Source organism: Erithacus rubecula (genome assembly GCF_903797595.1).
Source record: "Erithacus rubecula genome assembly, chromosome: 22".
Taxonomy (NCBI): Eukaryota; Metazoa; Chordata; class Aves; order Passeriformes; family Muscicapidae; genus Erithacus; species Erithacus rubecula.
In genome coordinates, this window is record NC_136674.1 from 10007471 (window position 1) to 10021291 (window position 13821).

The following is a 13821-nucleotide window of genomic DNA, read 5'->3' on the forward strand; positions in this document are numbered from 1 at the left end:
ATCCCAGGGCACAAAACCCCAAGGGGTCCATCCCCAAAGCCACCAGAGCACAGGCATTAGTTCTGCTCTCCCCTCTCCAAAGTAGCCAGACTCCAAGTTGGGAATAAACTCATTTTTCACTATGGGAAGGATGAGCCACATCAGGCACCATGTGGTGCTCCCCAAGATCTGCTCCAGCACAGGGATGAGGTGGGTTGGGGGGTGTGTGGTCAGGGTGAACCCTGAAAATCTGTGGTGAAACTCCTGCCTTTTGGCTTCTTTCCCTTGGTGTGAGCCCAGAAAGGCTGCCCATGCCTGGCTGGCTCCCTGTGCTTCAGTCTTATAGGGCAGCCAGTAGCCCCCAGACCCATGGTCTGGGATTCTCCAAACCCAAAACCCACATGCCAGGGTCTTCCAGCTCTCCAAACTCACATACCAGGGTCTCCCCACCCTTGGGCTGTCTCTGCAGGGAGCTCCTGCTCAGTGTAGGGGGCCCTGGGGGTTTTAAGGGTCCAAATTCCCCAATCTGGGCAGTGCCAGCCCCTTGGAGGGGTTTGGACATGGGATGAGCTCTATGGGATGGTGTCACAGCAGTGGGGATGTGGTCACAACCATCCAAACATGAGCCCAGGTGGTCCCAACCAAGCCCTGCCCATACAAAGTCCCCCTTCCCTTCTTGGACTGAACTTTCCCACAGCTCATCACATGTCACCAGCCCCCAAATCCCTCACAAAGGACTCATCAGTTAGTGGTGCCTATCCCTGGTCCTGCCTGGGGACCTGGTGGCACTGGGGAATCAGGAGCACCCATCCCTTACCTCCCTGTCTGGAGCCCTGCTGGGAAGGGGCTGTCCTGGAGCTGGGGAGGATGGCAGTGGGACTGAGGAGTCATTGTCTCCATCAGAAGCAGCTGAGGCTTTCAGGGCCCCCCAGATGTCCCCTCCCAGGTGCCTGTGTCCCCACAGGACCAGCAGGTGGTCAGGGATGGGCCCCATGTGCCCCCAGCTGGCAAAGAGGGGCAGGATGGCAGAACTATTCCCAGGGCTGTGTTTATAAACTGCTAGCCAATGAGGAGGGAACTGTGTCCCATAGGATTTTCTTGCCTGGATTTGGCCAGGGACCAGAGGACACAGGAGGGAAGACAGGAGCTGCAGTGACAGCCCTTCTTCCCATTCTCATGTCTCACAGCCTGCTCCAGCTACAAGGGAAATTGAGTCAGACAGACACTGACCTCTCACCATTGGCCTCAGAGCTCCACCAGTTCTGGGTGTCTGGATGTTCCCCATGCAGCCACCAGGTCCTGGTGACATGTGTGACCCAAGGAGGTGGCTCCTTATTAACCTTGGCCCAGGTTGCAGAGGGGAGGTGTGACAGTGACACCAAATCATGGAGGGAGGGCTCAGGCTGCTCCAGAACCACACAAAGCCCCTGTTCCTGAGCCAGAGGGAGGGATCCTGTACCCAAGGGACAGAGGCAGCTCCGGGGACAAGATCAACCACAACAGACACCCTGCAGAACCATATGCCAGATGCAGGATGGGAGACCAGAGGGGGGCAGGACAGGAATGATCCCAGGATGTCTCTAATCCAGCCTCTGGCTGAGTTGGATCAGAGGATCCCAGAGCCATTGCCTGCTCAGCACTGGAAAATCCTTATGTGGGGGTCTTGCTGTGGCCAGGGATGGTGACCAGACCCCAAGTCCCCATGAAGATGCACACCCCAGCTCGACCCCAGTGACCCCTCTACAGAGCTGGGCACCCTGGTGGGATCCCAGAGACCCTCCTCCACCTCCACACATCCCTGTGGAGCTGGGTGTCCTGACTGGTCCCCATCACCTCTTCTCCTTGCATATCTCAAGCCTCATGAAGGCCTGTTACCCCTGTCACAAGATGTCCCCCAGCAGGGTCCCTGCAGCACCAGTGCCCACCTTGCCAGGATTGTGGGAGAACCTGCCCTTCCTCCTCTCCCCTGGAGCCCCAAACTTCCTCATGAGGAAAGTGACAAACCCACAGCTGATAGTTCATGGCTGGAGCTCTCAATGTGTCCTTGCCAGAGCCACTGGTGCCTTTGGCCACCCCCTTGCTGGGGACACCTGGCTTCCCAAGTGCCAGACTGGGGACAGGCATGGGCAGGGCTCTACCAGAGATATCCTTGGAGGAGTACAGAGCAGGACCTGGGCAGAGACAGTGGATGCAGTGACATGGTCTGGGTGGCCTTGTCCCTCCTGGGCTCAGCCAGGTGCTGGTGATGGGATGAAGAGGGCTCATCCTCTCCCACAGGCACTGGGTCAGGCTGGACTGGGGCTGGATTTGGGCACAGAGTGCTGCTCATCTCTGGAGGGGACTTTCACATGACAGTGACAGCATGGGGCCACTGCAGCTGTGCCAGAGCCACCTCCCTGCCTGGTGAGGGGGTGTCCCAGCTGGTGGCTTGCTCTGGGATGAGTTGCTGGTCACGGGGGTGACTCAGTGGCCACTTGGCATTGTGGCCAGCTGCTGGCTCTTGCCCCAAGGGCCACCAGCAAGTGTCCCTGTGGGTGTGGTGTCCCTGGTACCACCAGGCATACATACCACAGCCACAGTTGCACCCAGCTGGGTGAGGGGTTGGGGAGGTCCCACAGGTTTGGGGGTTCCTGCTGCAGGGCTGGGGGTCTCCTGGGGTGCTGCTCTCCTGTGGCAGCAGGGGACTGGGGACTGTGGTGTTTCCCAGGTGTGATGGTCACACTGGGTCCCTCATCCCAATATTTCCAGGGAGTGAGTGTCCTGCTCCTAGAGTGAAGAATCAGCCCAGTGGGGTGTCACCAGGGGAGTGTGGTGTCACCAAAGGTGGTGTGACAGCCTGTGACACCAGGCAGGGTGCTGGTCCCTGTCCCTCACTGGGAACTGGGGAACAGGCAGTCAGGAGCCTGTCCTGACTGTCCCCCTAGGAGGAGGGACAAAGCTGCTGTCACATGCCCCAACTCCCTCCAGAGCAATAAATCATTTGGTTTTCCTGATGGGGGTTCCAGCCTAGATCCTGGGCCCCTTCAGGCTCCTTCCTTCACTGGGGACATCTTTGGGGACATCCCCCCAGTCTCATCCCTTCCCTGTCACTCCTCTCTCAGCTCCTTGGGTTCCAGGTCTTCTCCAGCTTCCAAAGCTCAGCATCCCCCAATGACAGAGCTTGGGGACCTTAGTTTGGTCCAGGAAGGTGTTGAGGACAGAGGGACAGGATGGGAGGGCCATGGGCTACCCCAGCATGAGCCACTTCATTGTTGCCTGGGGCTGGTTTGACACAAAATGCAAATCAGCCCCATGGCATCGATGGTCACAGGGCTCTGTCACCTGCCTGTCACCACCCTGGAGTGACAGTGAGCATGGCCACCCGGCCAGTGAGGGGACACAGTGCTTGGGGACCCTGGTGTCATAGGTAGGGATAGCACCAGTCCCAGGGCTGGGGGTACCCACAGTGGGGTGGGGACAGCACCAAGGGGCACAACAGTAATGCCCCCATGGAGGTGAGCGAGCTGGGGCGTGCCAGCACAGCCCCACCCTGGGCAGAGGGACTGTCCCCTCGTGCCTCAGTTTCCCCAGGAGCTCCCAGCCCCCCCAAGGGAGGCGAGCGATTGCCAACAGGCTGGGCAGCGAGTGAGGAAGGATTTATTGACTCACGGCTCGGGGTACATCACAGTTTGAGCTCCCTTCCCGCCTCCGCAGAGGACGTCGCCTTGGACTTCCCGGGCAAAAGTGCACGGAGAGGCTTCACAGTTTGATCCCTTCGGGAAAGCAGAACCGAGGCAGTGACAAATGGCAAACGCTACGTTGTATGAAAAAATAATACAAACTCTTCTCTTTAAATATCTTACAGAAAAATGAACCTGAATAAAGAGCATGAAAAGCACCGCGTGGCGCACCCCCCTGGGGCCCCCGGGGCAGGGGACCGAGATGAGCTGCAGTCCCCCCGTGCCCCTGGAGCAGCCGGCGCTGTCCCCGGGGCAGGGCTCAGCACGGGCGGGGGGCGGCAGAGACCGCCGCGGGCCTGTCCCCGCGCCACGGGGGTGTGCCCACGACCCCGCACTCGGCCGGGGGTGCCGGCAGCCCCCCGAGCCCGGGGTGCCGGCGGGAGCAGCCTCAGGGGCCGGCCGAGGGCGGGGGCGATGCTACGAGGGTGCTCCGGGGGCCGCGGGGACCCTCCTGTCGCAGTGCAAGTTCACGGAAAGCCAAGGCACCGCCGCGAGGCCGCGGCTCTGTCCGGGGAGCCCGGGGCTCGGGCGGGGCAGCCCCGCTGTGCAAAGGGGAGGTGAGCCGGGGGGGACACGGGGCCGTGGGACGGTCCCCGCGGTGCGGCCGGCCGGGCTGGTCCTGGCGGTCAGAGCTACGGCGTGGGGGTGCCCAGGGCCATGCGGCCCCGGGGAGAGCCGGCTCCCCGGGGTGGGCAGCGGGGTGGGGGGCGCGTCCGGGGGCCCAGGGTCCAGCCCGGGGTGGGGCAGCCCCAGGAGCGGCCGGCGGCGGGTGCAGCTCCTTCTCCCGTGGCTGCAGGGGGGCGCGGGCGGGGTCTCTACCGCGGGGCCGCAGGCAGCCCCCCCTCCCGCCGGTGCGTCTCCCCGAAGGCTCGGTCCAGCTGCTCCAGCTGCGAGCTCAGCGGCAGGTGGATCTCCAGGTGCATGCGCAGCGTCTCCAGCCACTGCTCCAGCTTGGCGAAGGACGGCCTGAGCGACAAGGGGGACACGTGGCAGCTCCGCTGGCACTGTCCCCACCCTGTCCCCTGCCCCAGGGACCCCTGGGGGTCTCCACCACCCACCGCTTCTCGGGGTCCAGGTCACAGCAGCAGGCAGCTATGGGGAAGAAGCTGGGGGGGCAGGCGGGGGGGCAGTAGCGCTCCAGGAAGCCCCGGACGTTGAGGCCGAAGTCGGTGGTGCGGGGCAGGTAATCGGGGTCAGCGCTCACCCGGCCGATGATCTGGGGCAGCAGCAGGGACAGGTGGGCTCAGCACCAAGGAGGGGCTTCAACCCCAGAAAGAGACCCCGAAGCCCCAAGAGGAGATGTCCAAGTCCCAGGAGGGAGCCCAAACACAATGAAGAAACCCCAACCCCAAGGGAGACACTCCAGCAGGGAGACCCTTAACCAAAGGGGAGAGGCTCCAACTCCAAGGGAAGACTCCAAGCCTAAGAGGGGGAACTCAAGCAAAATGAGGACTTCAACCCCAAAAAGGAGACCTCAACCCCAAGAGAGAGAACATTACCCTGGAGGGGAACCCAAACACAATGAGGAGTCCAAGCTCTAGGGAGACCCCAAGCTCAAGGGACGAGGCTCCAATCCTAAAGAGAAGACTCTAAACACCTCAACCCCAAGGGAGACCTCTCAGCCTTGGGGGAGTGACCCCAAACACCATGAGGACCCCAGCACCCATAGCACACCCCAGCCCCAGGGGCACTTGCCTCGCAGAGGACGATGCCAAAGGAGAAGATGTCCACCTTCTCATCATAGCTCCTCCCTGCAGACATAGGGTCAGGCCATGTCACACGTCGTGTCCTGGCCTCACCAGGCATCCCCTGCCTGGGCACAGAGCCCTGGCTGGCCCCATTCCCCTCACCATTGATCATCTCGGGGGCCATCCAGTAGGGGTTCCCCACCACCGTGTAGCGTTTCTTGCGGTCCGGTTTCTTCAGGTTCTTGAGATGTTCGGGCTGGTTCTTCTCATCCACCATCAGCCGTGCCAGCCCAAAGTCAGCCACCACCACACTCTTGTTCTGGGGGGAACAGGTAGGGGTGAGGCCTGGGGGAGCCACACAGGGACCGAGAGCCCCCGTCAGGCCGGGGGAGCCAGCACCAAGGTGGGACTCACCTCCCGCACGAGGCAGTTGTGAGAGTTGAGGTCACGGTGGATGATGTTCATGGAGTGGAGGTAGGCCTGTGGGAAGGGTGGGCTGAGAGCAGTAGCACCCCCATGCCATGGTCCCCCCACCCACCAGTACCCGTCCCACCCACCCATCCCATGGTGGCACCCACCATGCCAGCAGCGATGTCCTTGGCAAAGCTGACCCGCTGGCTCCAGGGGTAGTGGCTGTCCTGGGGGGCAGGAGGGGGAATTTGCCAGAGAATGGAAAAGAGGGGTGCCCCAGCTCCACTGGGGCTGTGAGGTGGTGGGGGGACCAACCTGCCCCCCAGTGCTCACCATGCTCTTGATGAGGCTCCTTAAGGTGCCACCTTTGATGTACTCTGTGATGAAGTTGAGCCTCTTCTCCTTGTAGAGCACCCCGATGAACTTGAGCACGTTGGGGTGCTCCAGGCAGCGCATCACCTTCACCTGCAGGAGAAGCAGCCCCACATCTGTGACACCCCAAGGCTCCCACACACCTGGACAAGAGCTGCTCATAGGCTCAGTGTGCAGGGCTGCACCCACAGGGCTTGGTCACCCCTATCCAGGGGTTGTGCCCAGCTGGGGCCAGGATCAGACAGACCCAACCCTGATGTTCTCCCAGCCTGGGGGATTAAGGACAGGGGACTCACCTCTTTTAGGAAGGTCCTCTGTGTCTCCTCATCAAAGCGGATCAGCTCCTTCATGACCATTACCTCGCCCGTCTCCCGATGTGTCACCTGGCCAGGAGTGCAGGGACTCAGCCACCCCCTCCATCCTGGGGAGGCGAGACCCCACACTCGTGCCCCCTGTCCCACCTTGATGGCCTGGCCAAAGCAGCCCTTGCCCAGCACCTCCCCGTGGATGAGGTCAGAGGGGCGGAAGATGCGGTGAGTGCGGGACACGACGCGCAGGGACTCGGAGCGCCCGATGTCCTTGCGCTGGGAGGCGGGAGAGCCCACGGAGCCCGAGCCCGGGGACTTGTCCGTGCTGCAGCTCCTCCTGCAGGATGAGGGGGCACGGCTCAGTGCCTGGGGGGGCCCGGCAGGAACGGGGGCAGGGGCTGGCCTTACGTGACAGCGCGCTGGCGCATGGCAACAGGGTCCCCGCAGGGCGCGGGGGCTGGCGAGCACAGGGGGCTGCACAGGGCGGGCAGGGGGCTGCCCGCCAGCCCTGGCTCCCGGCCCAGCGGCTCATGGGGGTCATGCTCGATGGTCAGCTGCAGCAGGCGGCTCGTCTCCTGGATCAGCAGGTCGATCTGCAGAGGCAAATGACCACGGGGTGGGTTTGGGGACATGGCAGCAGCGGGGCTGGCTGGGCTGTGACAGGGGGACCGTACCTCGTCCAGGGGGACGTGGCCAATGGGGGTCCCGTTGATCTCCAGGATGCGGTCACCAACGTGGATGGAGTTCTTCATGTCAGGGCTGATGCAGTCTGGGTCTACCCTGTGGGGACAGTGGGGTCAGACCCCCAACACTGTCACCATCAGGGGGGTCTGCTGGGACACTCACAACGGCTGTGTCAGACCCCACTGTCACCCTCCCTCCTGGACAGGGACATGTTAGCACAGTCTCCACAAGCCACCCCAACCACAAAGGGACACATGTGGTACCCACAGCCCACTCTGGCATATGAGGCAACGCCAGCATGGCCAAGGACACACCAGCACAGCCCCTGCAGTTGGGGACACGCACCTCCGTCCCAACAGGCCACCCCTGGACAATGGGAACAACTCAACCCCACCCTTGCTCCTCTAAAAGGTGTCCCTGGGATGGATCCCAGAGGAGCTGCCCAGCCCTGGGGGACAGGACGCACTCTCGGACGCGCACGGTGCGGGGGTGCTCGGTGCCGCAGCCCTGGTCGATGGAGACGGAGAAGCCGCGCTTGCCGTCGGAGCAGGCGGGGATGGACACCAGGGTGACGGTGTGAGGGATGCGGGAGGCCGGCGAGTCGGGCAGGATCTGCTCGATCACCGGGGTCACCACCATCTGGTAGTAGCAGTGGCCGCTGTGGGAGCAGAGTGGGAGCATGGGTGGGTGTGCTGGGGCACATGTCCCCCCAGCTCCCCCCGAGCAGACGTACCAGTAGAGCTTGGAGCGCTCCACCAGCGCGTACGTGTCCCCATCCCCGATGAAGGCGCGGCAGTTGAGGCAGCTGAAGCACTCGGGGTGGTACTTCTGCTCCCCGGCCACCTGTGGGCAATGCCATCAGCCCCGGGACCCCCTGCCTGGGCACTGGTGGGGCTGGGGCTCAGAGAGGGCTGGGAGCACCCACGGGTGCACCAGAGCCCTGGGAAGGGCAGGCTGAGCCATGGGATGGTGGGGACAGAAGGGCTGCCAGGCTGGGGGTGGCTGCAGGAACATCTCCCACTACCCTGAGCTTTTCCACTGCATCCCCCAACCCCAGCATGGCCCTCCAGGGCCCCCTAAAATGTACCACACTCAGTGGTGCTGGGGATCTGCACCCCTTCCCCACCTCCCCTGCTCCCCAGGAGCTCAGCCATGGGACAAGGCCGCATGTCCCACCCCTGAGGACCCCATGGTGCTCACCACGACCAGCCCAGAGTGACCCTGAGGACCCCATGGTGCTCACCACGACCAGCCCAGAGTGACCCTGAGGACCCCATGGTGCTCACCATGACCAGCCCAGAGTGACCCTGAGGACCCCATGGTGCTCACCATGACCAGCCCAGGGACCCTGAGGACCCCATGGTGCCCACCACAACCAGCCCAGGGACCCTGAGGACCCCATGGTGCTCACCATGACCAGCCCAGAGTGACCCTGAGGACCCCATGGTGCTCACCATGACCAGCCCCTTGGTGATCTGCTCGGAGCAGCCGTGGCACAGCTCCCCAAAGCGTGCCCAGTAATCCTTCTTGCAGTACAGGCGCCCATCCTTCTCGTAGTACTGGTGGGACAGGGAGGCCCCGCAGTCACAGCACCTGCAGCAGGGACAGGGAGCCCCTTGTCACCTCTTCCCAATTGTCACCCTGGGGCACAGCCAGTGCTCGCCCACTCCACAGCTCTCTGAGCGAGCTGCTTCCCCCACTTCCTACATAGTTGCAGGGCTGCTGCATCGATGTGTCACCATCCCCAGGGTGACAGCAGGTGATTCTGGGGGTGACAGTGCAGGCTGGGGCTGCAGGGACATGTGGGGACACTGGGGGAGCAGGTAGAAGCATGAGGGGGAAAGTGCCAGCCCTGCATGGATGTGCCAGCCTGGACAGACACACAGAGGGATGTAGCAGACTGGTGCCAGACATGCCGCCCTGGTGCCAGACATGCCAGCCTGGCACAGACTTACAGAGGGAAGAGACAGACTGGTCACAAGTGTGGCAGCCTGGTCACGGACAGAGGGACCTCCCACCCTGGTGACACATACACAGAAGGGCATGTCCCTCTATCCATGACTAGGGTGACGTGCCAGTCTGGTCACAGACATACAGAGGGACATCCCACCCTGGTCATGGATCTGTCACCCTGCTCACGGATGTGGTCATGGGCACACAGAGGAACATGCCACCTTAATCAGAGAGATGTCCCACCCTGGTCACAGACACACACAGGGATGTGACAGCCTAGTGAGGGACATGACAGCCTGGTCATGATACAAGAGGGATGTGCCAGACTTGCCACGGACATGACACCATGGTGACAGACATGCCAGCCTGGCACAGACTCATAGAGACATGTCCCAGCCTGGTCACAGACACACACAGGGACATGCCAGCCTGCTTATGGATACACAGAGCAATGTCCCACCCTGGTGACAGATATGCCAGCCTGGTCAAGGACAGAGGGATGTCCCCTCTTGGTCACAAACTCCCCATGCTGGCACAGACAGACAGAGGGACATGCCAGCCTTGGGACAATTTGCAAGGGGCACAGGGGGTGGGGGAGCTGCTCAGGGGCAGGAGGTGACAGCAGCAGGGTGTGCCCAGAGATGCAGATGAACCCATCAGCTTTGGGATACAGCAGCAGGGGTGACATCAGACTGTGCAGGAGGGGACAGGGGGTACCAGAGAGGATTTGTGTGGGGATGTAGGAGTGGCTGGGGGGAGGCTATAGAGGATTTTCTATATGGGAGTGCTGAATGGGTGCAGGGGATGCTTGTGGGAGGGATGCAGGGGGCTGCAAGGCAGGACATCCTCTGGGGGAGAGGGTTGAGGGGGTGCAGGGGGAGCTGTAGGGGATTTGTAGTACAGGGGTACTGTAGGGGTGCAGGAGGAACTGTAGGGGATTTCCTCTAGGGGATATGAAGTGCAGGGATGCTGTAGGGGTGCAGGGGATGCTGTAAGGGATTTGCAGTGCAGGGATGCTGTAGGGTGTGGGGTTGCCTCAGGACAGTCTGCAGGGGATGCCAGGGACTGTCGCAGTCCCCCCGCCCGCCCCCAGCCACGCAGGTGGAATACCAACCAGTGGTGACGTCACGGCGTGGAGTTTCCCCACCCCATGACGTCACCGCGCGAGGACTCCCCCGCCCCATGGCGCAGCACGAAACCCCACTGGTCTGGGGGCGGGGAGGAGGAGGAGGAGGGGGAGGAGGAAGAGCAGCAGGGGAAAAAGGAGTGGGAAATGGAGGACAAGGGGAAGGGGAGGGGGAGAAGGAGAAGAAGGGGAGATGGAGAAGAGGAGGAAGAGGAGGAGGAGGAGCAGGAGGAGGAAGGCTTTGAGCGAGTCCAGCGCTGCCGGAAGCCGCTCACCCATTGGGGGACCGGATCCAGCTGCGGCCCCGCGGCGGCTCCGCTCAGGCTGATGGCCCAGAGGGGGGAAGCCGAGCACAGGGGACACAGGCTGAGCCCCCCGAGGCACAGCCCGTCCTGACCCACTCCCACTGCAATCCCACTCCCACTCACTTGGCTCCGACGCTCAGGATGCGGCTCTTCCTCAGCACTGCCGCCAGCATCCCCATCCACCGAATGGGACACAGCCCGGGGACAGCCCAGGGCATCCCTGGCCCCAAGGGAACCCCGTCAGGCCCCGGGCACCCCTGCGCCCCCGGCCCGGGCCCTTTCTCCTCCTGCTTCTCGGAGCTCCAGCGCCCGGAGCTGCCGGCAGGGCTCAAGTGAAAGAGGAAACACGGAGGGAGGGGAGCGGGTGACATCAGCCACACGCACCCTGTCACCCGGCAGGAGGGGACAGCGAGGGACAGGCAGCAGAGTCCTCTGCCAGGCCTGGTCTCAGGCCCCCCGGGTGCCAGGAGCCACAGCCACGCTCCAGTGAGTGACACCGCCATGGCCTTACACACGTCCCTGCCCTGCAGAGCAGCCCTGACGCCATCCTGGTGTCCCTAAGGCCATCCATTCCATATCCACATGATCCATCCCCACGCCCCTGATGCCATCCCAGCGTCCCCAACGCCATCCAGCCCAGCGTCCCCAGGGGTCCCACCTGAAGCAGTCGGCATGCCAGTCAGCCTTCAGCGCCTGCAGGTACTGCCCATCGAAGATGCCCTGCCCGCAGCTCGCACACACCGGCAGCTGGGTCCCTGCGGGCAGCACAGCACCAGCTGACAGGGCTGTCCCCACACCAGCCCACACAGCACCGGCATTAAAGCCTCTGCCCGGGGTGGTGAATTCCATCCCGCACCCATTGATCCCACAACGGGTCAAGGTCGTGGCACCCATGGCCCCAGGGCTGGCGACAGGGCAGGGCCGAGATGGGGACAGAGGGGGCAGGATGGGGGCACCCAGTGAGTGCAGAATGGGAGCAGAGGGTGGGTGCAGGATGGGGACAGAGGGGGCAGGATAGGGGCAGAGGGTGGGTGCAGGATGGGGACACAGAGTGCAGGGAGGGTGAAAAGGGGCAGGATGGGTGCACCAAGACTTCCAGGGAGGATGGTGGGGCATGGGATGGGTGCTGGGTGTGTGGGGGGGACAGCAGGATAAGTGCTGGGGGGTCCCAGAGGCACAGGGGGTGCAGGGTGGGGGATGGATGGGGGACACAGAGAGGGGTGCACCGTGGGTGCTGGAGGATGCAGGAGGATGCACAGGGATGCAGGATGGGTGTTGGGTGATGAATGGGGAGCACAGAGAGGGATGCTGGATGGTGCTGGGGGATGCAGGATGATACAGAGGAGTGCAGAGGTGTGAACACTGCTGAAGCCTTGGCAGATTTTAGCCAGGCCTTTTTTCAGGCTCTGAGTTCTGTTTCTTTTTCTCAGGCTGGGAGGATGTTTCCCAGGCTGAGACAGTTTCTCAGCTCTGGCCTGAGCTTTTCCCAGGGTGATAGCTTTCTTGTAAATAGAAAGGAATTAATAAACAAAGATTAGCACCTGGTGTTGACTGAGGGACAGTTCATAATGCACATGACAGGAGATGTTTTCTCCTGTTTTCTGATAAACTACTGTCCCGTTTGAGGTTTGCAAACCACTCTATAAATATAGTTTGGTATTTTGGTAAAATGCTTCTTTTGCTTCTTTTGCCTAAAAAGTCATTAGTCGTTATTATTCCCTGCATATAGTGACACAGAGGGATGCACAGTGCATGGGGGTCACAGAGGGGTGCAGAAGTCCTGAGGGTGCAAGTTTTTGGGATGTGCCAGGAGGGATGAGGGGCCCAGCGAGTGCAGAGGGGAAGGAAGGCACAGCAGGGATCTGCAGGGATTGGGGAGTGCAGGAGGGATGCAGAGTGGAGGGGATGGGGGGTGCAGGAAGGGGCGATGGAGTGTGCAGGGGGAGATGAAGAAGTCTGGGAGTGCACGGGGGATGTGGGGGTGCAGGAGGGGATGCAGGCTGGGTACACGGGGGAAGAGTTCTTGACAAGGAGGATGGGGGAGATTTGGGGGTGCAGGGGGGAATGCAGGCTGGGTGGCACTACAAGAAAGGACGGGGGGCATGGAGGCTGAGCTGGGGGTACAGGGAAGATCTGGGGGGTGCAGAGGAGATGCAGGATGAACAGAGGCTGCACTGGGACATTTGGGGATGTGAGAAGGATGCAGGCTGGATGGGGGTGCAGGGGGATCCAGGCCAGGGAAGCGATGTAGGGTGGGATACAGGGGCTGACATGGGCTGGGTAAGGGATGCAGTGGGACATTTAGGGGTGCAGTGGAGGATGCAGGGGGTGATGTGGGCTGGATGAGTGAGAGGTGCAGGGGGTGATTTGTGGGTGCAAGAGGGATGCAGGGTGGCTGGGGAGTGCAAGGGATATGTGGGGGACACGGGCGATGTAAGGTGCAGAAGAGTTTCAGAGGGGGATGTAGGGATGCAGGATGATGCAGGGGGGCTGTGGGGAGGTGCAGACTGGACGGGGGGCCCGAGTGTCGGGGTGCAAGGGGACCACAGACTAGCGAGGGATGCAGTGGGGGATGCGGGGGGCAGATGAAGAATGAACTGGGGGACACGGGGACATTTGGGAGTGCGGGGGGCACGCTGGGGATGCAGGGTCGGGATGGGGATGCCGAGGAGGATGCAGGAGCCCGGGGACAGCGGGGAGGATGCGGCTGGCCGGGGGCAGCGGGGAGGACGCGGGCAGGATGCCGGGGGCTGCAGACCGGCGGGAGGGTCCGCACCAGCCGGGCTGGGGCTCCCGGGGCCCGAGCGGCGGCGGAAGCGCTGAGTCAGGCGGGGGGGCTCGGGTGGTCACGCACCTTTGTCCTCTCCCATAGGCTCGTCCCTGCAGGTGCAGCACAGCAGCATCAACCTCATGCAGGCGCGCTGGCCGGCGCCGCGCCGGGCCGGGCCGGGCCTGAGGCGGAGGCGCTGGCGGAACCGCGCGGGCGCAGTCCCGGTCGGGCCCCCCCGGCCCTGCCGCTGCCGCTGCGGCTCCGGCTCCGGCTCCGGGCGGGACCGCGGCGCCTGCACCGCGCCTGCGCGCCCGGGGGGCGGGGCCGAGCGGGTGTGGCGGGGGCGTGGCCAATACAGTGGGCGCGGTTTGTAGGGCGTGGTCGCGGCCGGGGCGAGGGTCGGGGTGCGCGATTGGGCCCGGGGGATGCGAGGGCGCGGGGCGATGGGGCCGTGCTCGCCCTTCCCCGACCATCACCGTGGTGTCTCCAGCGACGCCAGGCCAGCC

At 63.0% G+C, this 13821-nt stretch overlaps 1 protein-coding gene across 2 annotated transcripts; it reads right to left on the bottom strand.

Annotated features, from left to right (window-relative positions):
• Nucleotides 1–3599: 3599 nt before the first annotated feature.
• On the bottom strand, nucleotides 3600–13610 carry LIMK1 (LIM domain kinase 1). 2 transcript variants are annotated; one of them, XM_079324777.1, is made up of 16 exons: nucleotides 13400–13610; nucleotides 11204–11300; nucleotides 8616–8754; nucleotides 7895–8004; nucleotides 7628–7819; nucleotides 7152–7257; nucleotides 6886–7070; nucleotides 6631–6814; nucleotides 6466–6552; nucleotides 6131–6262; nucleotides 5965–6024; nucleotides 5801–5866; nucleotides 5549–5705; nucleotides 5394–5449; nucleotides 4757–4914; nucleotides 3600–4664 (listed from the first exon to the last, which is right to left on the bottom strand). In XM_079324777.1, the coding sequence occupies exons 1-16, from the start codon at nucleotides 13455–13457 to the stop codon at nucleotides 4514–4516; spliced, it is 1938 nt and encodes a 645-aa protein (XP_079180903.1). In that variant the 5' UTR covers nucleotides 13458–13610; the 3' UTR covers nucleotides 3600–4513. The 2 variants fall into 2 exon arrangements, with proteins under 2 accessions (XP_079180903.1, XP_079180902.1); XM_079324776.1 differs by lacking the exons at nucleotides 11204–11300; nucleotides 13400–13610 and adding an exon at nucleotides 10669–10857.
• Nucleotides 13611–13821: the final 211 nt, after the last annotated feature.

Excerpts from the sequence above, each read along its gene's own strand:
- LIMK1 (XM_079324777.1), bottom strand. The coding sequence starts at position 13,457 with ATGAGGTTGATGCTGCTGTGCTGCACCTGCAGGGACGAGCCTATGGGA. Across the intron at positions 4,915-5,393 it reads TTGGCATCGTCCTCTGCGAG|ATCATCGGCCGGGTGAGCGC; the intron begins GCAAGTGCCCCT and ends CTGCTGCCCCAG. Across the intron at positions 4,665-4,756 it reads GACCTGGACCCCGAGAAGCG|GCCGTCCTTCGCCAAGCTGG; the intron begins GTGGGTGGTGGA and ends CTTGTCGCTCAG.